General features: G+C 55.0%; 2 protein-coding genes, 1 non-coding gene and 1 pseudogene across 3 annotated transcripts; 1 reads left to right on the top strand and 3 right to left on the bottom strand.

Annotated features, from left to right (window-relative positions):
* Positions 1 to 267: 267 nt before the first annotated feature.
* On the bottom strand, positions 268 to 6,292 carry LCAT (lecithin-cholesterol acyltransferase). The gene is made up of 6 exons (XM_015873734.2): positions 6,090 to 6,292; positions 3,520 to 3,676; positions 3,138 to 3,253; positions 2,700 to 2,795; positions 2,216 to 2,440; positions 268 to 1,436 (listed from the first exon to the last, which is right to left on the bottom strand). The coding sequence occupies exons 1-6, from the start codon at positions 6,241 to 6,243 to the stop codon at positions 802 to 804; spliced, it is 1,383 nt and encodes a 460-aa protein (XP_015729220.1). The 5' UTR covers positions 6,244 to 6,292; the 3' UTR covers positions 268 to 801.
* Positions 6,293 to 6,806: 514 nt separating this feature from the next.
* Positions 6,807 to 6,879, top strand: TRNAK-UUU. The gene has a single exon. It is a non-coding gene; the product is annotated as a tRNA-Lys (tRNA).
* A 955-nt stretch (positions 6,880 to 7,834) lies between these two features.
* LOC107319146 (C-factor-like) lies at positions 7,835 to 16,939 on the bottom strand. The gene is made up of 6 exons (XM_032447135.1): positions 16,744 to 16,939; positions 16,365 to 16,448; positions 16,044 to 16,307; positions 15,226 to 15,384; positions 8,192 to 8,311; positions 7,835 to 8,058 (listed from the first exon to the last, which is right to left on the bottom strand). The coding sequence occupies exons 1-6, from the start codon at positions 16,888 to 16,890 to the stop codon at positions 7,945 to 7,947; spliced, it is 888 nt and encodes a 295-aa protein (XP_032303026.1). The 5' UTR covers positions 16,891 to 16,939; the 3' UTR covers positions 7,835 to 7,944.
* A 2,571-nt stretch (positions 16,940 to 19,510) lies between these two features.
* Positions 19,511 to 20,908, bottom strand: LOC107319010 (annotated as a pseudogene).
* Between the last annotated feature and the right edge of the window lie 2,678 nt (positions 20,909 to 23,586).

Below are 23,586 nucleotides of genomic sequence, written 5' to 3'. Positions count from 1 at the left end.
CTCCAGGCCGAGCCCAGCCCTGTGTGAGGCGGCGGCAAGATGGCGGATGTCCGTGGGTGGGAGCAGCCGTGGGTGGGGGCACAGCTCCGGGTCCCAGCCCTCAGCACGGCTCTGGTTGTACCAGGGCTCCTGGGGCGCCTCACCGCCCTCCCAGTGGAACATCTTCCCCTGATACCTGCACTAAATCTCCCTTTAGCTTTCCATTGCACATTGCTTATCAGCCAGCCTCGCTTGTGTAGGAAGACGCTGCACAAAGGAGGCTGGAGGTGTAGAAGCCAAGTACGTTTATTAGGCAGATCTGCTGGTTGTGAGGCAGTCTTGCAGCAGGGGCTCAGCTTGTTGCCTGTGTGACGGGGGCCCTTCTGCAAGCTGTGCCTATATCCTCCTGTCATTACCCACCTTGGCTGCCCCGGCACTACGAGCTCTATCTTGCTTACATGGAGGCTGGCCTGTATAAAAAGAGGCTATTGGCACCACGGCCTGAAAGTGTCTAAAGATAGCTTGCTATTGCTTACATGCCATAATCCGTGAGTGTGGTGTTAATGAGCTGGCAGTGTGGTTAATTATCCATCCGCTAGTGGGAAGTGACAAGCCTCTGAAGTGTAATTAATCACTGCTCCCAAAACAACAACAACAACAAAAAAACCCCAGACAATCAGAATGGAAGAGGGTGCCAGCCCATCCACCTGAGCTGTTGTTCTTGCTCCTTCTCATTGATACCCAGCTCCGAGTCCTTTACTCCCCCCTTCATGCCAGCTTCTGGTGGATACAAGCACGGAGGGAAGCTGGCCATCACCTCCTTCAGTTCTTTCTGGGCTCCTTAAAGACTTTGTGCCCTTTCCTCCCTACCTCCGGGCTGGATCTCAGAGCACCCGTCTGCTCAGGCTCTCCTTTCTCCTTGGTGCCAGCCCCAACCTTGGTGCTCCCCAGCAGTATTTCATTGATGGAGGTCAGCGTCAGGTTGCTGAAGACCATGTTGAGGTGGTCAATGCCTCGCAGCTCCTGGACGTGCACTTTCTGCTTTTGCTGGTTGCGCCATCGCTTGCACAGCTCTGAACTGCGTTTGTTGACAGTGTCATCCCCATCACCATAAATCATGTCCACGGGGTCCTCGTAAGGGAAATGCTCATCGTATATGTAAGTCTCCACTGTGGGATAGCCTGTGCCATAAAGGCAATATGTGTCCACGCCAGGAGGGGGTAATCCCTTCAGCAAGTCCTTCATGTCCTCCCACATGTACCAACCATCCTCCAAGTTGACATCGGTGAAGAACCGCTGGTAGTCCCGGTAGGTGTAATTATAGGAGGGTGTGGAGATGAAAACATGGTCCTCTGGCCAGGCCAAGCTCGTTGGGAACATCCAGGGGCTGGTGGTGGTCATACGCTGCTCTTCACGCAGCTTGATGTTGGACATAAGTGGGATGCCCTGATTATCACCTGCAGGACAGACCAAAATACACCCTTGGGCAGCTGAGATCGGACACTTATCCTTGCACTTATCCTGCAAGCCTGGGTGTTTTTAGTGTGTCTGGAGTCCTAAGACCATGCAACAATGAAGTTACCTTAAAAACAATGTCTCTGGCCCATGTGATAACAGAGAAAAACTGATGACTAAGAGTGATGCAAGTGGTCAGATGTTAAAATTTGCAAGCATGTGTTTTTAAATGAATCCCATGCATTTTGGAGGCTCAGCTTGTGATCTGTAGATACTTGGGCTGTCAGCATTAGGCTTTCTGGACTGAAAAGAGGCTAAAGAGAAACTAGGTGAAGGAAGTTAGAAGCCTGAACAATAAAAGCTTATGGGGGATGGGCTCTGAGATACAGGCAGATGCAAGCAAGTGATGTAGAACAGTGTGTGTGCCCCTACAGGGACCTCCATGTCCTCAGCTGTGTAAGGGCTGTACTGCTTAGGGCAAAAGTCCATCTAGCTCACAGCTACTAGAGGTAGTGCAGCTGTCTGGGGAGGCAGTGAGAAGCGAGTGAGCACGGCCCAATCTGCCTTTCTAGCCCCATGATGTGTGGCTGGGGCATTACTTTTGCCCAGGATGGGCAGTTCTGATTTCAAGGAGCATCCCTAGCCCTCAGCTGTCCATCCCCCAGCTCTTCTACCATAGTGTCTGGTCTCTGCTCACTGCCACTCTTCCATTTCTGCAGGAGAGACAGAAAATGAAGAAGCCTCTGCCCACAGGGAATCTCTCACCACTCTCATCACTCACCTGATGCCAGGACACGCAACGGCTTGACAGACCCTCCCCAAGGGGCACCCAGTGAGATGAAGCCCCCGATATACTGATCTTTCCAGGCTTGTTTCTGCTGGAGCAGGAAGTAGAGGACATTGAGGTTGCCCATGCTGTGCCCAATGAGGAAGACACGCTGCTGGTACTCATCGTGCATCTCCTCTATCAGTGCCTTCAGGTTCTGGAAGTATTCAGGCTGCTCCTCTGAGGACAAGAGAGACACCAGCTGTTGGTCAGCTTCACATAGCCCCAGGATGACACTAAGAGCCTCAACCAGAGAGATGTGTGGGCACAGATGCCAGAAGTGCCACTGCATACATTCACATGTGAGTGCTACTCACAGCCACAGACAGCCATCCCTGTCCAAGGGATGACAAACCACACTGAACCACCACACCTGCTCACTGGGAACCATCCTGCCTCCCTCCCTGCACATGTGATATGGCCACAACCCCAGACTTACGGGGACCAACCCTCCAGTCATAGGGGGCTGCCCGGACTGTTTGGTCCCTCACGTAACCATTGTTCACCAGGTTCTGAACCAGGGTGTGCAGGTAACCTGCAGAGAGAGAACAGATGGGATTTATGTCTTTGGTCTTCTGTTATCCTTTTTCTGTTCTTATCTTGATCACAGGCTGGAATTTCATCTGCTGAGCTCCGTATCTTGACTGCTCTGGTCAGAGATTGCAATTCTGTGCATCCTGGAGGCATAACACGGCACTTGGGGCTGGGAAGGAATTGTCCTGGGGCCAACATCCTTCGCACACAAGTGACCTGGGCTCCATCATCTCTGCAGGACTGAGATGGGGTGAAGCCCACGGACACAGGGACTCCTTTCTGTTAAGCAATGAACGACAGCCCTGGATACCCCGTGCCTCTCCACAAAGCTGGCTCCTCTCACCTGCCAGTTTACTCTGATCCAGGTACTCCACAGAATAGGTTTTGCCAAAGCCAGGCACACGGATGTGCACCCCGGGGGCGTTGGTCATTTTCCGAGCGGTTCGGTTGTACACAACCCTACGGAGAGAACAAGACAGAAGGCAGCAGCTGTGTCATATCCTGACCCCGCTACCCCAGGGAAGGCTGGCAGCATCGGCAGGAGGTGCTGAGGACGGGCAAAAGGGGAAGGTGTTCAGAAAGGGCTGATGAGAGCTGTGTTCACATCACAGAGTCCAGGAAGGACAGTGTGTGTGCAGGGTCAGGGCCACAGAGGGAGGAGAGGGGAGGGAGATCCCTGCTAGGTCATTAACCTGGGGAGCTCCTGGGATGGGGGTGAGTGGTACCTGGTGTTATCGATCCAACAGTCAACTCCCACTGGCAGGAATGTGTTGAGGTTAAGCCAGATGGTGAAATAGTCCTCGGTTTTGCGGTAGCACATCCAGTTCACTACATCCGGCTTGTCCAGTTTGGCTTCCAGCTGGTTCCCAAGACACCCGGGCACTGGGGGCATCACAGAAGGAAACTACAGCCAGGTAGACCTCGGTTTGTGGAGCTGCCTGGCCTCGTGCTTCCTTGACCCACAGACTTCCCTGGGGCTGCCTGGCTAGGGACAGCCAGGAACCTGCTGTTGGTTGCTGCTGGATGTCACTGGAACAGCACTCATGGAGAACAGCCTGCCAATGCCTTGGTTCTCACCAAGCACAGCACATTTTTGGGCACTTGGAGATGCAGGTTGGGCATAGAACCATTGGAATAGTGCTAAAAGTGCATCCTGTGGGACCACCAAGCTGCTGCCCTCACCCAGCGCTGGTCCAAGAGAATGGAGATAACCAGCATGGAGCATCCCAGTGTTTCTCCCTAAGCTTGGCTGGGTTTCTCTGCTCCTATTATCAGCCACAGGGATGGGGTTGGTGCTCCCACCCCCACCGTATGCCATGCTCTACCCATCACACCCATGAGTTCATCCAGGGGTAGCAGAGGCACCCCTGTCCGGGGTGAAAATAGTCTGTGTGCTGCTGCCCAACACCCACACATTGTTTTCCTGAACTTTAAACCCTCTGAGTAGATTGAACAAAGTCTCTGAAATGATTCCGAACTGTTCCCTGTGGGAATTAGCTGCAAATATCATACAGTAAACACAACACCATTTTAACCAAGTTCATGGCCTGCCTTGTGACCGGGGCTCTGCTTCTGGGAGCTGCCCTGTGGTTCCCTGGCAAGGACAGTGGACACTCACTGCTGTCATTGCTCCCAGCCACTGCAAAGGGTCCGAGGTGTGTCCCAAAGGGCTGGACAAGGATAAGAAGCAAAGAGACCTCAGTGCCTGCAAGGCTGATGGGGTGGGAGCACTGAGTATGAACTGAACCCAGCAGCCACCACTGTGCCAAGGGCAGCCCCAGCAGTGTCCCTGCAGCAGGATGCAAGGGTAGCCTGGTCTGGAGATGCTCTAGTGGATCCCGCCTGCCACAGCTACAGCTCCATGGTGTGGCAGAGCATTTGCAGGGGTGCAGAAGCATTGTAGCACATGAGAGTGGAATGGGGTATATGGGGTATGCTGGCTGCCTTGCTCAGCCTGCTCCACAGCTCCCTCAGACCTGTGCATATGGGTAAGTTCTAATCCTTCTTTCAACACAGGGTGATGATCAGCACATCCTTACCCACCCATGAGAGGATGCTGGCACAGGAGAGCCCGGGCTTCAGTTGGGGAGCTGGAGCAAGCAGAGTAGGTGGCAGTTCCTGGGACAGCAGGTAACCCTGTGTGCCATGGGGCAGCCCCGTGGGAGGTTGCATCCCAAGGGTGCCAGGGGTGGCTGGGTGCCCTCCTCCTGCCTCACTATTCCCCCTGGTACAGCCAGCACCCCAGTGCTTAGTTCTGATCTCTGCCTCACCTCAGAGAGGACACTAGGTAATTATTAAGGGAGTTCCTGTGGGGGCAGAGGGGTTATCATTGGTCCTAAGGGCACTGGGGGTTTCTGGGATACCAGACCCAGGGGGATGGGCTTCACACAAATGCTGTCTCGACCACCCTGACACCCCACTCTGGGTGCTGGGCATGGGGCAGGGGTTGAGGCTGGTATGGGGGCACGAGGCAGAGGCAGGAATGGGGAGAAAAAGAGGTCCCGGGGGGTGCTTGGAATGAGGCTTCCTGAGGGTCTGAACAAGCTGCAGGCTCACAGAAGGGCAGTGGAGATGCTCCTGCTGTCACACGCCATCCTGAGAAGTGGCACAAAGTCACTTGTGCTGTGCCATCCCCTGCCTGGTATAGTGACAGCCTCCTGGCCACCAAGGCTGCAGCCACTGCCAATCCAACCGCACAGTGCCAGAGGATGCGGGCATGGCTGCCTCTGCCAAGCTGTATGCCAGGCTGCCCTGTGCATCGAGAACTGCATGGGGAAGGGAGTTCATAGGGTCATTCTTTGGATGTTCTGCTTTTTCTCTTCTCTTTTTAAAAGGGAAAGTCCTTCTGAGTCAGGAAAAGGGTGAAAAATAACCCCCCTGCTAAGGGCAGGTCTGGCAAAATCCTATGCCAGTGTTGGCACAGGGAGGCAGATTGCAGCCACACGCTGACAGCTTGCAAACAACCCCAGCCAGGCTGCAGAACTCCCCATCCCCACCTCCCCAGCTGATGCCCCAACCTCTCAGTGCACCACTGATGCAAGGAGAAGCTGCACACCAGCTCACTATAGCCCAGGCAAGGTTGTCTGCTGTGGGTCAGACACCCTGCAACAGCAAAGGATGAATTAACTGCAAAAAGCACAGGGCAAACTGCAGGGGAGCAAGAGTTGGTAGTCTCCATCCCACTGGAACAGAAGCAGCAGCAGCACGGAGCTGCAATCCAAAGGCTGTTGCAACCCCTACCCCTCCATCAGCAGAGCCCCCCGAGCAGGGCAAAGTGCCCCAGCTGTCACCTTACCGAGCACCACGGGCGGCGTGCTGTTGGTCGGGGGTGCTTCTGGGGTGGTGGTGGGTGGAAAGAGCACGTTGAAGAGCCAGAACTGGGACGTGGGCTGCAGGAGCAGCACTAGAAGCAGCGTCAGCAGCGTGAGCCCGGCTCCCGTCCTCCCCATGGCCAGCTCGGCTGGGCTCCCTCCAGCAAGGGGAGCAAACGGGCTTTTATATCTTAGGCAGGTCCAGGAGCTCGGGCTGCAGGGGAGGGGAGAGCTGCAAGGGGCTGGCCGGGATGGGGAGGAGGGACTGGGAGGGACGAAGGCCCGGCCTTGCAAATGTACCGTCCCCTGTTGAACACTGCGGTGGCCGGAGACACTTTGTACCCTCAGAGACCTGCCCACGGGTGGCTAAATCCATTGGTGTCCCTGAGCGGCGTGTGGGCAGTGCCCACAGCACGCCTGCAGCGGGTGACACCGGAGGGGGACACTTCAGGCTCTCTGCAAACCCGCTGCTGTGCTTTGGGTTGGAACTGAGGTTGCTGCAGAGAAATGACCCTGGAATGATCACTGCCGGCCCTCTCCTTGGGTTGTGCTCCCCTCATGTTCCCCAGGACCTCGTGGCAGGGCTGGAGCTCTGAGTTCAGTCTGTGTGAGCACAGCAATGCCCATATTACCCTTCTGGTGGTGGTGATGTGGGGTCCCCAATGGGCCGTTTGGAGCATCACCCAAATGCCCATACGTGAGCCTGGATAGCTCAGTTGGGAGAGCATCAGACTTTTAATCTGAGGGTCCAGGGTTCAAGCCCCTGTTCAGGCGAAGCTTTTATCCTTTAAGTGTGAACGAGGGGAGCTGGAGCAACGCTACAGTGCAGCGTGCAGCCTGTCCCAGGCTCTGCCTCCTATTTTCCCTCTCGTGCACCCTCAATTAGGAAGAACTGGTGGGCAGAGGCAGAGAAGCGTCCTGCTGCCCCCTATCTGCATCACTGCGCCTGTTCACTAATGAGTTCGCTTAAAAGTTGTCCTCAAACAAGACTTCTCTCTGCTTGTTCGCTTCCCGTCCTCAGCCAGGATGGAGCTCAGCAGACCATAAACACCCCAACAGTCTGACTGGAAAAGGTTTGGCTCCCTGTACATGTGTCTGTGGGTTGGAAGCGGGGGGGATTCCCGCAGCACGGCAGGTTTAAGGATGGAGAACAACTCAGGGAGCTGATGGAGCTGAGGTCCTGAACCTACTGGGGCAGCCCAAGGTGACAGCAGGGAACTGGACATCTGGTGACTCGGTCTGTGTTGTTACCTGTGGAGGTCTCAGACTCGAGACCTTTAATTTCTCTTCTGAAAGCTGCTGTCCGCTGTGAGCTCTGCACAGCTGTCGGGAGAGGGCACTAAGACAAAGCAGACTCTGTGTTTCAATGGGCTGAAGGCTTGTATAGAATAAAAGGCACTTCCTCAAAGTGGAGACCCTCTGGTGCAGCGCAGAGCTCTCCGTGTGCCTTCTGTTGTTTAAATTCCTGCCTCTGCTCTAAGGATATGGCACTCGTATCCCTGATGGCATCCCTTCAGGACACATGGGAATATAGGGACTACTAGGGATTTTGTCCTCTGTGCGCAGGGACAAAGCTGTACCAGGATGACAGCCAGGCCCTTACTCAAAAGCTGGCCGTTCATCCAACATAGCTCAGTCATGTGCAAAATAACCCAGCCATTCCCTCAAAGCATTGGGGAAGACTGTGATAATTGTAGCTAAAACAAAAGCAAGAAGGCAGCTCACGCACTGCACGTATACTGCAATCATTGCTTACAGTCACAGCTTCTTTAAGACACAGGCACAACTCGATGCAGCAACAAAGAGATGACTATTAAAATCTGAGGCTTGGCAAGCATCTCACCAGGCCATAACTTTCCCTTCCCAGTCCAGGAAGGAGCCGCTGTCCTTGTCGGAGAGGTTGGAGAGCACCTTCAGCATCCCTCCTACGCTCTCATCCACTGTCACGCGGGTCTGCAGGGGCAGAAGGAGAAAGATGGCTATGTGTGTCCAAGGGCCCAGCCTGCCCAGGAGCCTTCAATGCACAGGAAGCTCCACATTCCCACAGTAAGGGATTCTTCCAAACCTTGGCCAGAAACTCTCTTACCTTATCTTCAAAATCGCCTCCCATGTCTGTTTTGACCCATCCGGGATGGAAAGCGATGCAGAGGATGCCGTGTTCCCGGTAGCCCATGGACTGGCACCTGGTGAGCATGTTGAGAGCAGCCTGTGGGAGACAGCACAGGGATCAGGCGGGGATGAGAAGATGCATCACAAGGACCCCACAACGGTCTTCCCATGCAGATGCCCAGTCCCAAAAAGGACCTGTATTGACATGGCCCTTTGTGGTTGGGCTTGGGACCAGGCATGGGACCAGTGACTGACTGTACTTACTGCAACGATATGAGACTGCTTGTCCGTAATGCCACAGATAGAGGTCCTGAATGGATCCAGCAGTGCTGGAGATGTTGACGATGGCTGCCTTGTTGCAGCTCAACCCTGATCCTGGGTCCCCTGGCTGCCTCTTAACAGGGGGCAGGAACGCCGTTGGGAGAAGGTAGAGAAGCATGCAAGAGAGCTCATTGGAAGGGCACGTTTCCCTCCATTGCAGGTCATAGCAGAAGAGATATCAGAGAAGTAGAGAATCAGAGGACAGTTGTTGCTGGCAGAGGTCTCCGTAGATCATTTCTGCACCTCTCCTACCCAACCAGAGTCATGAAGAGCCATTGCCCAAGACCATGTCCACATGTCTCTTGAGCATCTCCAAGGAGGGACACTGGACAATCTCAGTGATCAGCTTGGAGACGCAATTGGCCCCACCAGTGCTCAGCACAAAGTCAGAGTGCAGATTATTGTTCCCCTCATTCATGTCATGATCCTCTGCACCCCGGTATGGCTCGTACCTCTGCACTCTCATCTCATCTTATGGCCCCAGGCTTCAAAGTGCCAATTTCTTATACCTGTCACCTGGTGCTCCCCCAACCAGGAAGGGCATGTTGGGCTCAGCCTTCCAGGACTGAATTTCAGCACCTACTTCTGACAGCAAGAGACCTGACTGGGGACTGAATTGTAAAGGACCCAACACCAGGGCAAGAAGACAGCAGGCAGAGAGTAGAGGAGGGCACTGTACCATGGGCCCCATTTTTCTCCCATTAAGAACCTCAGGGATGCATCAAAGGGATGTCAAGGAGCTGAGGTGACAGCCATTACCTGGTCAGCAGGACAGCGCGATGGTGTTGGTCATGTACACTTCAGACATGTCCTTCAGGTTTTCACTGTCAATTGTGTTTATCCTTACGATTCCAGCGTTGTTGATGAGGAGTTGAGCCCCGAGCCTTGAGCGCGCCCCCGACCGCTTGGCTGCGGCCGCCTTAAATGCTGCGGGCATCGGTGACTCTGCAGAGGCGCAGGTGGGGAGAGTAGAGTGCCGCTGCCCGTAATCGTTCTGCCAGCAGGCCACAGTGTGGACAGAAGAGCCCTGCAGCAGGGCTGTGGAGATGCGAGCCACAGAGAGCGGGGAAGCCTCAGGTGAGGGACTTCCAGCCTTGGGGCTGCGGCTTGTGGCACGTACCGAGGCGGGACGTATGACGGTTGGCGGCTTGGAGGCCAATTGACTGCGCTCCTGTCAAAGACAGCTGATGTGGAAAGGCCGACAGTGTTCACGACTCTTTCAGCACGGCTTGACAGCTTGCCCCCTGCCGCTGTTGGTAGCACAGGTGACAGATAAAGGCAGAAGCAGTAGAAAGCAGCCCTGCCCAAACCCAAGGAGCCCTGGCACTGTGCAAGCTTGTCCTGTTGCCCATCGCTCCCAGCGCTCATGTCTCTGATGCGCCAGAGCGCAGCTTCCTCATCCATCTCATGATCCTTCACCCTCCCCTCTCGCTGCACCAGCCCTGCTGTCCACACCTCAGCTCAGCCACCCACCTACCTGTGCTCGCTGTCCCCCCTTTCCAAAACCCAACTAACAAAGACGGAAATAGCTGATCTGCAGCGGCTCTTGCTCACGAACGAGGACCGCCCGGCGCCCCCGCTACCCCATGCCCTCCCAAATGGGGTCCTCGGCAGCCTGCAAAGACCACTCAGGTGGTTTTGGCAGTGCCAGCAGGTTTTGCGTGGACAAGCCCAGGCGATGCCCTGCTTAGGGACCGCAGTCACCAGAACGGAGCGGACACGCAGCTCTCCCATTTTGCTTCTCCTGCCTCTGCTCCAGCTCTCGTTGTTTGCTCGGTGCTCCAAGGCTTCTTATCACATACTGAACTTCCACCACACCCACACAGGGCTTGCACAAAACCCAGATTCTGGGTACAATCTCACCTGCCCTAATCTTTCCAGCATTATGCTCCTGGCTGGTAGCCAGCCTTACTGTAGGGCAGAAGTCACATTGCCTTATATTTACTAACTTGCTGTTCAGTAATGCCTGAGCCCTAAATCGATTAACAGCAGCAGAAGTCCTGCAGAAGCTGTGCTGGGTGAGGAGATGGGAAGCAGAAGGTGGGAAGGAGACACGATGCCCCGTGGGTCTGCTGGACTTTCACTGTGCTGTTCCCCGTTTTGCTTCTCCTGCTTCTGCTCCAGCTCTTGTTGTTTGCTCAGTGCTCCAAAGCTTCTTATAGCATGCTGAACTTCCATCCCACCCACACCCACACAGGGCTTGCGCAAACCCTTGGCTGTGGGTGCAATTTCTCCTGCTCTTTGAACTGTCCAAAACGATGCTCCCAGCCAGTAGCCAGCCTTACTGAAGGGTAGAAGTCACAATGCCCTAAGAGACTGTGCCAATGGAGCTGGTGCAGTTGCTGGCCAGGGCAGCAAGTGACAGCAACAGTTTCTGACCTACGTTGGAAACAGAGCGGCCAACAGGAGCAGGGAATTGACTGTCCCCTTGTACATGGCACTGCTGAGACTGCATCTCCAAGACTGGGCTCGTTTTTGGGCCCCTCACTGCCAGAAGGATCCTGGGTTGCTCAAGCGAGTGCAGAGCAGGGCAGTGAAGCTGATATTAAGGAGGTGTGATGATGTGGCTCTTGGGCACCAAGTTTAGTGATGGGATTGGGTGAATCAGGTCGGAGTTGTGAACTTGAGGGTATTCTCCAACTTCACCAATTCCTATATCCGCTATCGTGAATCAAACCTCCTCCTTATCTCTGATTCTTAGGCAGCGGAGGACAGAGGGACACAGGAGCTGTGCTGCAGAAGCCAGCATCATCAGTGTGACTGCCAAAGTGATCTCCATTGGGTGGTGCCATGGAGTGCTGGGAGCCCCCATGTTCCCATACTGTGGCAGCGAGGTGAGGGGGTAGAGGAGGATTTGATGATGCTTGTCCATGGAGGGTGGTCCAAGGGACCTTCCACCTGCCCTAGGACACGTATCTTGTACATGGTACTTGAAGTGCAAGCACTCAGATGGCCTTCATAGGCATCCAGCAGCCCCGGCCCACTCATGGATACAGGCAGCATCTTCTTCCTGTACCCCACCCTATGCATGATGATGGAGAGCTCTTCACCCCATCTCTGTCTTACTCAAGTTCTCACCACCTGTTCCCCCATGTGGAGCCCTTCCTTGAAACATCCTGTACACCAACCTCACTCGTGCTTCCCCCAGCCCTGGGCAGCCCACCTCACTTGGGGGGACATTTGTCAGTAGTTCTGGTTGGGAGCAGTCTGTTCTGAAATAGATGAGGAGTGGAACCACCCTGGGAACGGGCTGCCCTCCATGGGCTCGCAGTGTGCATCAGAACCTGTTGTGGTCAGAGGCAGAGCCAAGAGCATTGCTGTTGTCAGAGCTGGGTTTATTGAGGGGGAAGCAGAGGGGAGGATGCAATTGCTGCAGCTCCTGTCAAAGACAGCTGATGTGAGCCACATGTCACGCTCTTTTCAGCACGGCTGACACTTTGCCCCCTGCCCTGTGGTACACCAGTGCCAGATAAAGGCCAGAAGCTAGGTAGAAGCAGGGCCTCCTCTGCCACAACCCCCCAAGGAGCCCTGCGGCCACTGTGCTGCCACAGCTTGCTGTTTTTCCCTTTTTTTTTACCTGTGCCATCCATCCCCAGCTCTTCATCTGCCTGCATGTCCGCAGGCTGGCCCAGCTCCTTCAGTCCATCTCATGATTCCTTCACACCTCCCCTCTCCTGCATTCCAGCCCTGCTGTCCCCCACCTCAGTCGCAGCCCAGCCCGAGCTGCCTCACCTCGTGCTCTTCTCGTCCCCCGGCCAGCTCTGCAAGACCCACCTCAAGGTGGGTTTGGCAGTGGCCCCCAGCAAGTGCCCGGACCAGAAGCCCAGGCCCGCATGCCCCTGTTGGCCCCAGTCACCAGAACGGAGCGGACACGCAGCTCTCCCATTTTGCTTCTCCTGCCTCTGCTCCAGCTCTCGTTGTTTGCTCGGTGCCCCAGTGCTTCTTATAGCATGCTGAACTTCCACCACACCCACACAGGGCTTGCGCAAACCCTTGGCTATGGGTAAAATTTCTCCTGCTCTTTGAGCTGTCCAGGACGATGCTCCCAGCAGGTAGCCAGCCTTACTGTAGGGCAGAAGTCACATTGCCTTATATTTACTAACTTGCTTTCTTGTGAAGCCTGAGCCCTAGATCGATTACTAGCTGCAGCCCTGTTTTGCAGAAGCTGTGCTGGGTGAGGAGACTGGATGCAGCAAGTGGGAAGGAGACACGATGCCCTGTGGGTCTGCTGGAGTTCCACTGAGCTGCTCCACCACCATCACAATCCAGATGGGCTTTGCACACCGTACCCGTGCATAAAGTTCTCTGGGCTGATCTCGTCCCCATTTCCCTGTCTGTCTCAGTCAGATTGTGCCACAAGCTGCTGTTTTCTGCTCCCCTTTCTTGCTAGCAAATGCTGCATCACCAACATTTCCCTCGGCACACTCGTGCTTTGCAGCACTGAGTCCAAAGCCACGGGCACTGGCTGATGGGCAGAAGAGCAGCGCTGAAGTCACAGACAGTGCAGACGTGTTGGCTTCTCCTGGTGCATTGTCTTGGCAGTAGAGTCCAGCAGAGCATCTTTCCCCCATCCATGCTGCCAGTCCCTGTTGCTGTTCCCCATGTCTCGGTCTTGGGGCCAGTTTTGTTTGACATTTCAGCCTGTGATCTCAATGAGGGGATGGAGAGATCCCTCAGGAAGCGGGAAGACAGCACCAAGTTGGGCAGCAGCATCAAAGTGCTTGAGGGTAGGAAGGCTCAGCAGAGGGATGTGGATGGCCTGGATCAACAGCCCAAGTCCAATTGCATGCCGTTCCATGAGGAGGAGCACCACATCCTGCACTTGGGTCATAACAACCCCATGCAGTGTTACCTGCTTGGGGAAGAGGGGCTGGAAGGAGCATGGTGGAAAAGAAGCCAGATGTGCTGATTGACAGCTGGCTGAAGGAGAGGCAGATGTATTGGCATGAAGGCCAACAACATCCTGACCTACGCTGGAAACAGAGCAGCCAACAGGAGCAGGGAAGTGACTGTCCCCTTGTACATGGCACTGCTGAGACTGCATCTCCAAGACTGGGCTCAGTTTTGGGCCCCTCACTGCCAGAAGGATCTTGGGTTGCTCATGCGAGTGCAGGGCAGGGCAGTGAAGGAGATATTAAGGAGATGTGATGATGTGGCTCTTGGGCACCAAGTTTAGTGATGGGATTGAGTGAATATGGTGAGAGCTGTGAACTTGAAGGTCCTGCCATACCCTGAGTCAAACCTGCAGCGCAGTTGGACCCCTCATCTCTCCCTGCCCACCCTTGGCTGTGTGTCATATTGGCCCTGGTCCCCTTCAGCAGACACACATGATGGTGCAGTGCAGTGTGCAGGACGTCCCTGTGGCTTTGGGCAGCCTCTTGTGGGAGATGCCTGCAAGAGACCTGGCATGTTCCTCCACTGGGAAGGCAACTGCTTGCCCGGCTGACACCAGCTCAGCCCCCACATCACCACTACACCCATGGATGTATGCAGAATTCCTCATGGCCAACCCCGGCATGCAGCACCTGCTTCCCTACTGTGCCTGCACTGACTGCTCTCTGCTTTGTGTCCTGACCTCCTGGGCCCAGATGAGGAGGCTGTGTTGGACAGGTCCTGCCCCTTCCAGCCCCAGGGATCACAGCTCCTTGGAGACAGGATCAGATCCCAATTCTATTCACTCCAGAAGGGCACTTCCAGAAGTGACATGGTGTCTCCTATAGGGGAACACTTCAGCTCAGAATTGGCTTGTGAGCGAAGCCAGGTGGAACTGACCATGCAAACACTCAGAACGCCCATGAGGAGCAGAACCGCACTGGGAAGGGGCTGCCCTCCATGGGCTCTCAGTGTGTATCAGAACCTGTTGTGGTCAAAGGCAGAGCCAAGAGCATTGCTGTTGTCAGAGCTGGGTTTATTGAGGGGGAAGCAGAGGGGAGGCGAGCAGCGGGGGTCACTCTCAGGATGCAGGCAGGGAGGCCGGGCCGAAGCACGTCACCAGGCCACAACGTTCCCTTCCCAGGTCCAGGAAGAGCGCTGTCCTTGTCGGAGAGGTTGGAGAGCACCTTCAGCATCCCTCCTACGCTGGCGTCCACAGTCAGCGGGGGCTGCAGGGCAGAGGGAGAAACACAGGCGTGTGTGCCCAAGGGCTGCCCAGGCTGTGCCCTGGAGCCTGGCTGCAGGAAGCAGCGCTCCGCCGAGGGGAAGCAGAGCCCTGGGAAGAGGTGAGAGCTGGGAAGCCGGGCTTTGGGGGCTGCCAGGAGCCAGGGGCTGGCGCTGCACAGGGTCCCAGGGCAGGTGGAGCTGCCATAGTGCTGATGGAGCAGGGCCCTGGGGGGTGTTGGTGCAGGGCTCCGGGAGACAGCAGCCTCCCATGGGAAACAGCACAGGTGTGGATGGACTCAACCTAGGGAGGCTCTTACCGTGCCACCTCCTTCATAGCCCAAGTCCGTTTTGCACCCATCCGAGGGATGAAAGCTACAGTGAAGATGCCGTGTTTCCCGGTAGCCCATGGACTGGCACCTGGGTGAGCATGTTGAGAGCAGCCTGTGGGAGACAGCACAGATGTCAGGTATTGTTTGGGGATGTGAGCTGCAAAAAAGAGGTACACGGATTATCAGAGATGATACTGGAGAATTCATGAAGTCATGGGCAAATTGGAGAGAAGGTTGGCTTTGTCTCAAACACAGCACATACCTTGCTGCAGCGATAACAGGCAGCTTGTATGCCTTCCCATAAATAGACTTCTTTGATCGAACCCCCATTGCTGGAGATGTTGACGATGGCTGCCTTGTTGCAGCTCAACCCCGAGCCTGGGCTCCCCTGGGCTGCCTTCTTCAGCAGGGGCAGGAACGCCTGTGGGAGAGGTAGGAGAAGCATGCACAGAGGAGGCTCATTGGAAGGGCACGTTTCCTTCCATAGCAGGTCACATCAGAGTAAGAGAATCAGAGAACAGTTTTTGGGAGTGACCTCTATAGATCATCTTGTGCATCCTCCCCTACCCACCAGAGTCATGAAGAGCCCATTGCCCAAGACCATCAGTCCATGAGATCATACAGAAAGGCATCCTCCAAGGAGGGACACTGGACAATCTGAAGCGATCAGCCACAGAAATCAGTCAGCCACCCACCATTACTAAGGACAAAGTCAGAGGGCAGATTATTTGCTCTCATGGCTCAGGTCATGGTACTCTGATCTCTCGCATGTGCCCGTATGCCTGCACTCTCATCATGTCAGAGTGAAAAGACCTCAGAGACCAAAGTGCCATATTCTTCAGCCTAATGACATGAATCAACCAGGAAAGGGCATTGTGTGCTCAGCCTTTCCAGGACTGATTTCAGCACCTACTTCTGACAGCAAGAGACCTTGAAGTGTGAAGGACCCAACACCAGGGCAAGAAGACAGCAGGCAGAGAGTAGAGGAAGATGCTGTCCCACAGGCCCCATCCTTCCTCCATTGAGGACCTCAGGGATGCAGCAAAGGGATGTTCAAGGAGCTGCAGGTGACAGCATTACCTGGCTCAGCAGGAGAGGCGCGATGGTGTTGGTCATGTACACTTCAGACATGTCCTTCAGGGTTTCATTGTCCAGCTTGTTCGCTCTTACGATTCCAGCGTTGTTGATGAGGAGGTTGAGCCCCGAGCCCTTGAGGCGCTCCCCGACGCTGGCTGCGGCCGCCTTGATGCTGGCGGGATCGGTGACTTCTGCAGAGGCGAGGTGGGGAGGTGAGTGCCCGCTGCCCTCGGTGTCTGCCGCAGGCACAGTGCTGGACAGAGGCCCCTGCAGAGGGCTGTGTGAGGATCAGCGCAATTAAGCGGGAGCCCAGGTGAAGCGGACCTTCGCCTTGGACTGCGCCTGTGGACGTACGCGAGCGGACGCATGACCAGGTTGGGGTGCTTGAGGGCCAATTTGCTGCAGCTCCTGTCAAAGGACAGCTGATGTGAGAATACTGTCCACCTCTGATCCGCACAAGCCATCACCAGCCCTTTGCCTCCAGCCCTGGGGCACACGGGACCAGGACGAAGGAGCAGCTCCCTGCCTGACTCAAGGAGCCCTGGGCACCCTATGCAAAGCGTGTTCCATGGCCATCCCTCCCCAGTTCTCCTGGTACCTGATATGCAGGACTGCCAGCTCCCTGGTTGAGACCTTCACACCTCCCCTCTCCTGCACCAGCCCTGCTGTCCCCCACCTCAGCTCCAGCCCAGCCCAGCCTCACCTGTGCTCGCTGTCCCTTGGGGTCCCGGCAGCCTGCAAAGACCCACTCAGGTGGGTTTGGCAGTGCCAGCAGGTGCCGGACAAACCCCAGGCCGATGCCCCTGTTGGCCCCAGTCACCAGAGCAGAGCGGACACGCAGCTCTCCCATTTTGCTTCACCTGCCTCTGCTCCAGCTCACGTTTGTTCAGTGCCCAGATGCTTCTTATAGCATGCTGAATTTACACCACACCCACACAGGCATTGTGCAAAACCCTGATTCCGGGTACAATCTCACCTGCCCTAAACTTTCCCAGATTATGCTCCTGGCTGGAAGCCAGCCTTACTGTAGGGCAGAAGTCACATTGCCTTATATTTACTAACTTGATTTCTGGTGACACTTGAGCCCTAAATCGATTAACAGCAGCAGAAGTCCTGCAGAAGCTGTGCTGGGTGAGGAGATGGGAAGCAGAAGGTGGGAAGGAGACACGATGCCCTGTGGGTCTGCTGGACTTTCACTGTGCTGCTCTACCAGCATCACAATCCAGATGGGCTTTGCACATCGTACCTGTGCATAAAGCACTCTGGGCTGATCTCATTCCCCTTTCCCTGTCTGTCTCAATCAGATTGTGCCATAAGCTGCTGTTTTCGGCTCTCCTTTCTAGCAAGCACATGCCCCATCACATTGTGGCCCCACACGACTTCCTGCACCAGCACGCTATGATCTGTGCTACTCAACTAAGGCCATGCTTTTGTCTTCTTGGTGCAGCATTGCCTTGTGCTCATCACCACTCTGAGCCTCCCAGTCTTTCAGCTGTCCCTCCCATGAGTCCTGCCTGAGGCTGATCTCTCATTGAGCACTGTTCATTCTCTCTGCCCCATCCCACCTCCCAACTTGCAGACCTGCCTTTCTATCCTCTGATGGTTCTTTTCCAAGGCCTTCTCTCTATCCTCACTATCTTTCTGTGCCCACAGACCAGCACTAGCAGATATACGCTGCTTGCAGAACAATGCACTGCCCTTTCACAGCCTTCCATGCTTTTCCTTTCCTGAATCACCACCCACAGTGTAATAGAAAAGTTCAGGGTGCCTCAGAACCAGATAAAACCAAAACCTGCTCTTTCATCTCCTCACTTTCTGCTGTGTCATGTTGGTTTTGAACCTTTCTGTTGTTTTAGAGCCGTAATAGTATATTGTTTACTTTGCACTGGGGCCTTATGCTAGATTATTGCCCATAAAATCCTAAGCAAGCATTCCCTTGGCAGGGGTCATAGTCCAGCCTGGCATGAACACATCCAAAGAGAAGAGTCAGCCTTGCTGGGGTGGCAGTGGAGTCTTGGCCCAAGTGCTGCTGTCCCCAGTGCCCGGCTGTGGAAGGCTGAGCCATTCTTGCACAGTCTGATCTTTCAGATGAACAAAACCAGTATTTGTCACGGTGCTGAAGGGCCCATGGCTGTACCCCATCCCATCCACCCTCTGACAACCACGTTTCTCCTATGGATGCTTTCTATCTTAGCGCCCTGCTGGCAGATGGGGCACGATTGCACCTTCCAAGCTCTCAGTGGCTGCAAGCTCAGTGTTAGCACTCATCCAGGTATTCGCACAAAGGGCAATTCCAAAGTCACTGCAGAAGTGTTGGGAAATAGCCTGCTGTTTGTTGGGCTGATATCCGGGGCTGAAGAACAGGGGAACGGCACTATTATCTTTATTATGCTTGATCTACCGTGCAAGCAGTGGTAAAGGAGCTGCCTGCCAACAAGGCTACTGGCTTTACAATGCACATCAGTGTCCAGCTCCATCTCCCCTGAGCCTGGATCCCAGCTGGCAATGAGCCTGATGTGCTTCATGCCTTTTCTGCATCATCCATTATGAGAAAGCTGTGAGGGTACTGAGGACCCTGCGCTGTCAGGTAGTGACAGGGAGTGAGATGCAGCCCCTGGGTTCCAATGGGATTCTGAAGTGACCTCCTACATGTTTTGACTACTTGTGAGTCTGCGTGGCCTAAGAGATTGTGCCAATGGAGCTGGTAGAATCACAAGTCATCATCGTGCTCTTGGAAGCAGGGAATGTAATGGAACAGACCATCCTGAGCGCCAATACGTGGCCCAGAGGGGACTCTCTGGTGATGAGAAAGCAGCCAGGCTGGCCATGCTGAAAGTATCCTAATGAACGGGGTTTGACCCAGCTGGCTGCCAGTCACCGCTGCTGTTTCCCATGGCTGAGTCTCGGGGCCTGTTTTGTTTGACATTTCAGCCTGTGATCTCAGTGAGGGGTGGAGAGATCCCTCAGGAAGCGGGAAGACAGCACCAAGTTGGGCAGCAACGTCAAAGTGCTTGAGGGTAGGAAGGCTCAGCAGAGGGATGTGCATAGTCTGGATCAGCAGGGTCAAACCTGAAGCTCAGTTGGACCCCTCAGCATTCCTCATGGCCAACCCTGGCATGCAGCACCCTGCTTCCCTACTGTGCTGCACTGACTGCTCTCTGCTTTTGTGTCCCTGACCTCCTGGGCCAGATGAGGAGGCGGGTGTGTTGGACAGGTTCTGCCCCTTCCAGCCCCAGGGATTCACAGCTCCTTGGAGACAGGATCAGATCCCAACTCTATTCACTCCCGGAAGGGGCACTTCCAGAAGTGACATGTGTCTCCTATGGGGATACCTTGCAGTAGATGTGGTTGTGAGCAGAGGGTGCTGATGCATTTGGATGAGGAGGGCAACAACCTTGGGAAGGGGCTGCCCTCCATGAGATGTCATTGTGTATCGCAGCATATTGTGGTCTGAGGCAGAGCCAAGAGCATTGCTGTTGTCAGAGCTGGGTTTATTGAGGGGGAAGCAGAGGGGAGCAGCAGCAGAGGGCCACTGTCAGGATGCAGCAGGAGGCCGGGCCAGCACGTCACCAGGCCACAACGTTCCCTTCCAGTCCAGGAAGGAGCCGCTGTCCTTGTCGGAGAGGTTGGAGAGCACCCTCAGCATCCCTCCTATGCTGGCAATCCACAGTCAGCGGGGGCTGCAGGCGAGCAGAGGGACAACACAGGCGTGTGCTGCCCAAGGGCTGCCCAGGCTGTGCCCTGGAGCCTGGCTGCAGGAAGGCAGCGGCTCCGCCGAGGGGGAAGCAGAGCCCTGGGAAGAGGTGAGAGCTGGGAAGCCGGGTGTGGGGGCTGCCAGGAGCCAGGGCTGGCGCTGCACAGGGGTCCCAGGGCAGGGAGAGCTGCCATAGTGCTGATGGAGCAGGGCCCCTGGGGTTGTTGGTGCAGGGCTCCTGGAGACAGCAGCCTCCCATGGGAAACAGCACAGGCTGTGGATGGACACAACCTATGGAGGCTCCTACCATGTCCCCAACTTTGTTTCCCATGTCTGTTTGTACCCATCCAGGATGGAAAGACATGCAGAGGATGCCGTGTTCCCGGTAGCCCATGGACTGGCACCTGGTGAGCATGTTGAGAGCAGCCTGTGGGAGACAGCACAGGGATCAGGCGGGGATCGGGGCCATGTGCTGTGAAAGAAGAAGTGTGTGGCAGGAGCTCAATTACAGTAGAGAGAGGTGCAGAGGGCTCCTGCAGTCATTTGCAGAATAAAGAATGTTTGGCTAATAGTACATCACAGACCTTGCTGCAGCGATAAGAGAGGCACTGTTCGGATTCCCATAGAAGGATTTCTTTGATTGAACCCGCAGTGCTGGAGATGTTGACGATGCTGCCCTTGCTGCCATCTCATCCCCGAGCCTGGGCTCCCCTGGGCTGCCTTCTTCAGCAGGGGCAGGAACGCCTGTGGGGAGGGGAAGGAGAAGCATGCACAGAGGAGGCTCATTGGAAGGGCACCTTTCCTTCCATAGTAGGTCATATTGAGAACACAGAGCGACAGGACAGTTGTGGTTGGTAGATATCACTGGAAATCACCTGGTGCAACCTGCACTGCTCAGGCAGAGCTACCAAGCACCCGATGCCAGAACTGTGTGCAGGTGACTTTGGAGGATTTCCAAGGAGGGACACCAACAACTGCTGTGCTCAGTCCCTGCCAGCACTCAACCACCCATCAGGGTGCCCTGTCCCACCATCTCCTTCCCTCCTCCATCGAGGCATCAGATCACACGAACAGGGACGTTCCTGGTGCCGTGGGTGACCACAGTACCTGGCCCAGCAGCAGGGGTGCGATTGGTGTTGGTGGTGTACACGTCAGACATGTCTCTCAGTGTCTCCGGTGTCAAGCGAGAGTGGTCTTCAGACAGCAGCGTTGTTGATGAGGAGGTTGAGCCCCGAGCCCTTGAGGCGCTCCCGACGCTGGCTGTGGCCGCTTGATGCTGCGGCGGATCGGTGACTTCTGGCAGAGGCGAGGTGGGGAGGTGAGGTGCCCGTCTGCCTCGGTGTCTGCCAGCAGGCACCAGTGCGGGGCGATGCCCCTGCAGCGGCGTGTGGAGGTCGCAGAGCCCAGAGAGCCGGAGCCCAGGTGAGGGCCTTCAGCCTTGCGGCTGCGGCTGTGGCACGTACCGGAGCGGACGATGACCAGGTTGGGGTGCTTGGAGGCCAATCTGCGCAGTCCTGTGGGAAGGACTAAATGGGCACAGACCAGCAGGTCCAAGTGCACACTCTCTTGCCCTTCTCCTGGCATCCTCTCTTGCTGAGTGCCTGCTTGGGCTGTCCCACTCCCTGCAAACATGTCTCTGTACATCCAGTATTCTTCACAACGGCACACATCACACTCTTCCCATCAAGCAGGCACCATCCCTTTGCCTCCAGCCCCAGACACGCAGTGCCAGGCAGAGGAGCAGCTTCCGACACCAAGGAACCCTGGGCACCCCTTCTTGCTTGCTTTATGGCATCCCTCCCCCAGTTCTGGCCTGTGCCTGACTTGCCAGGGCTCCCGACAGCTCCCGTGGTCTGAGACCTTCAACCTCCCCTCTGCCTGCCACGCCCTGCTGTCCCCCACCTCAGCCCGCTCCGACCCAGCGCTCACCTTAGTGCTCGCTGCCCTTGGGTCCTGCGCCTGCAAAGAGCCCACTCAGGCTGGGTTGGCCGAGCTCGTCAGAGTGCCGGACAAAAGCCCGGGCCATGCCCCTGTTGGCCCCAGTCACCAGAACGGAGCGGACACGCAGCTCTCCCATTTTGCTTCTCCTGCCTCTGCTCCAGCTCTCGTTGTTTGCTCAGTGCCCCAGTGCTTCTTATCACATGCTGAGCAGACAGCCCACCCTCCAAGGGCTTGCACAAACCCTTGTCTCTGTTTGCGGTCTCTCCTGCTCTTTGAACTTTTTCGGACACGGCTCCTGCCTGAGAGCTAACATTGCAAAGGGCAAAAATCAATTCTATTTTTAAAGGCAAATTTGGCTTTAAGTTGTGTGGAAGTTGAGTGTGTGCTCCTACAGGGGTTTCTGGTCGAGGTACTTTTCCAGTGCCACATAATTATGAAGAAAGAGAGGCAGCCATGAAGAATGCACAGGGACACAAACTGGACCTAAAAAGGAGGAGAGACGTGTTTGTGTGAACCCAACCAGGTCTTATACTCCTGAGTGAGGGTATGCATGAGTGAGATAGTTTGTTCCATCAAGGGTTCCTCATAGGGCAGCTTGAAAATGGCAAACTGAGGCCAAATGGAGGAGTCAGAACACAAATACGTCAAGAGACTGATTGGAGAAAGCAACCATGGAGACAACGACATGGAGACAGCTGGCTATAGAGTCTTGACACAAGCTCTGCCCTCCCAGGTCTTACACAGTCAGTCTTTGCCTTGTCATGCTGCAAGAAGTCAGGACATGACTTCACCTTCCACATTACCCACAGCTGAAAGCGCACTCCTGTTCACACCCATCCATCTGTTTGCACAAAGGGCAATTACAAATGCACTACACCAACCTTGGGAAATATAGTGTTGTTATCTTTACTGTGTTTAATCCACCGTGTAAGCAGCAGTAAAAGCGCTGCCTTTGGTCGAGATTCATGGCTTTACAATGTGTTCAGGGCTAAACAGGCTCATGTCTTCACTTATCAATCAGTTACTAAAGAATAGAAAGGCAGCAGTGAATGAGCAGCTAAGCAAGGGGTGGCTTAGGGCTTGCTCCTGCCACTGCCTGAATGGTGAAGCTGGGCAAGTCATATCAGCCCCGTGTGACTCATTGCCTCTTCTGATTGAGGAGTACTACTGGCACCACACTGTGAAGGGTTTCAGCAGGGATCCAGAGTGACACTAAAAGGACGTGGCTCCATTTGCAGCTCATAGTGGATTTTCAGGTTCAGAAGTCCCTGTGCCAACGGTAAGCAAAGCATCTCTGAAGGTCTCAAACTGTCTCACTGGACAAAGCAGACACAGAGGTCTTGATGGAGCCACATTGGATGGGAGCTGATGGGAGCCAACCAGAAGGTCAAGCAAGGCCCAAAATGCACTGCCTTGCATTCAAAGGGGCACAACCACCTCCTGATGGAATGAAGCTTGAGTAGATGGCTGGGAGAAGTGCCTGGGTCCTGGAATGCAACATGGTGCAGATGCTGTAACTGCTACGCCATTCTCACTGCCATTTCAAATCAGTCTGTGGGCCCTAAAGCTCCTGATACAGCTCCCACGGCTTTATTTGCAACACTCCTCTCTTTGATTGCTTTACAAGCTTTCCCACACCTTGACCGTGCCAGGAGCTGTAATCATACCCACTATCACCACGTGCACACTCACAACACTGACCTCATAGAGGGGAAAAGTTACAGATAAAAACATGGCATTTGTAAACATACTCATATTACTACACTCAAGCACCCCAAAGTTTGGTAATAGAATAATCATGTTGCACCAGGCCTCAGAAAAATAACAAGGCTTTTCCTTCTTTTCTCTTCTTTTTCTCTTTATTTCTCTTTTTCTCTTCTCTTCTCTTCTCTTCTCTTCTCTTCTCTTCTC

The sequence above is a fragment of the Coturnix japonica genome, chromosome 11, assembly GCF_001577835.2.
Source record: "Coturnix japonica isolate 7356 chromosome 11, Coturnix japonica 2.1, whole genome shotgun sequence".
Classification (NCBI taxonomy): domain Eukaryota; kingdom Metazoa; phylum Chordata; class Aves; order Galliformes; family Phasianidae; genus Coturnix; species Coturnix japonica.
Note: the sequence above shows the minus strand (reverse complement) of the source record. Positions and strands in the feature narration are given on the sequence as shown.

Coding starts and splice junctions, on each gene's coding strand:
- LOC107319146 (XM_032447135.1), bottom strand. CDS start 16,890: ATGGGAGAGCTGCGTGTCCGCTCTGCTCTGGTGACTGGGGCCAACAGG. Junction 15,385..16,043: donor CGCCTCTCCTGCTGAGCCAG/GTAATGCTGTCA, acceptor CCTCTCCCACAG/GCGTTCCTGCCCCTGCTGAA. Junction 8,059..8,191: donor GAGGCGATTTTGAAGATAAG/GTAAGAGAGTTT, acceptor CTGCCCCTGCAG/ACCCGCGTGACAGTGGATGA.
- LCAT (XM_015873734.2), bottom strand. CDS start 6,243: ATGGGGAGGACGGGAGCCGGGCTCACGCTGCTGACGCTGCTTCTAGTG. Junction 3,254..3,519: donor TGTTGGATCGATAACACCAG/GTACCACTCACC, acceptor TTCTCTCCGTAG/GGTTGTGTACAACCGAACCG. Junction 2,441..2,699: donor TGACTGGAGGGTTGGTCCCC/GTAAGTCTGGGG, acceptor TCTTGTCCTCAG/AGGAGCAGCCTGAATACTTC.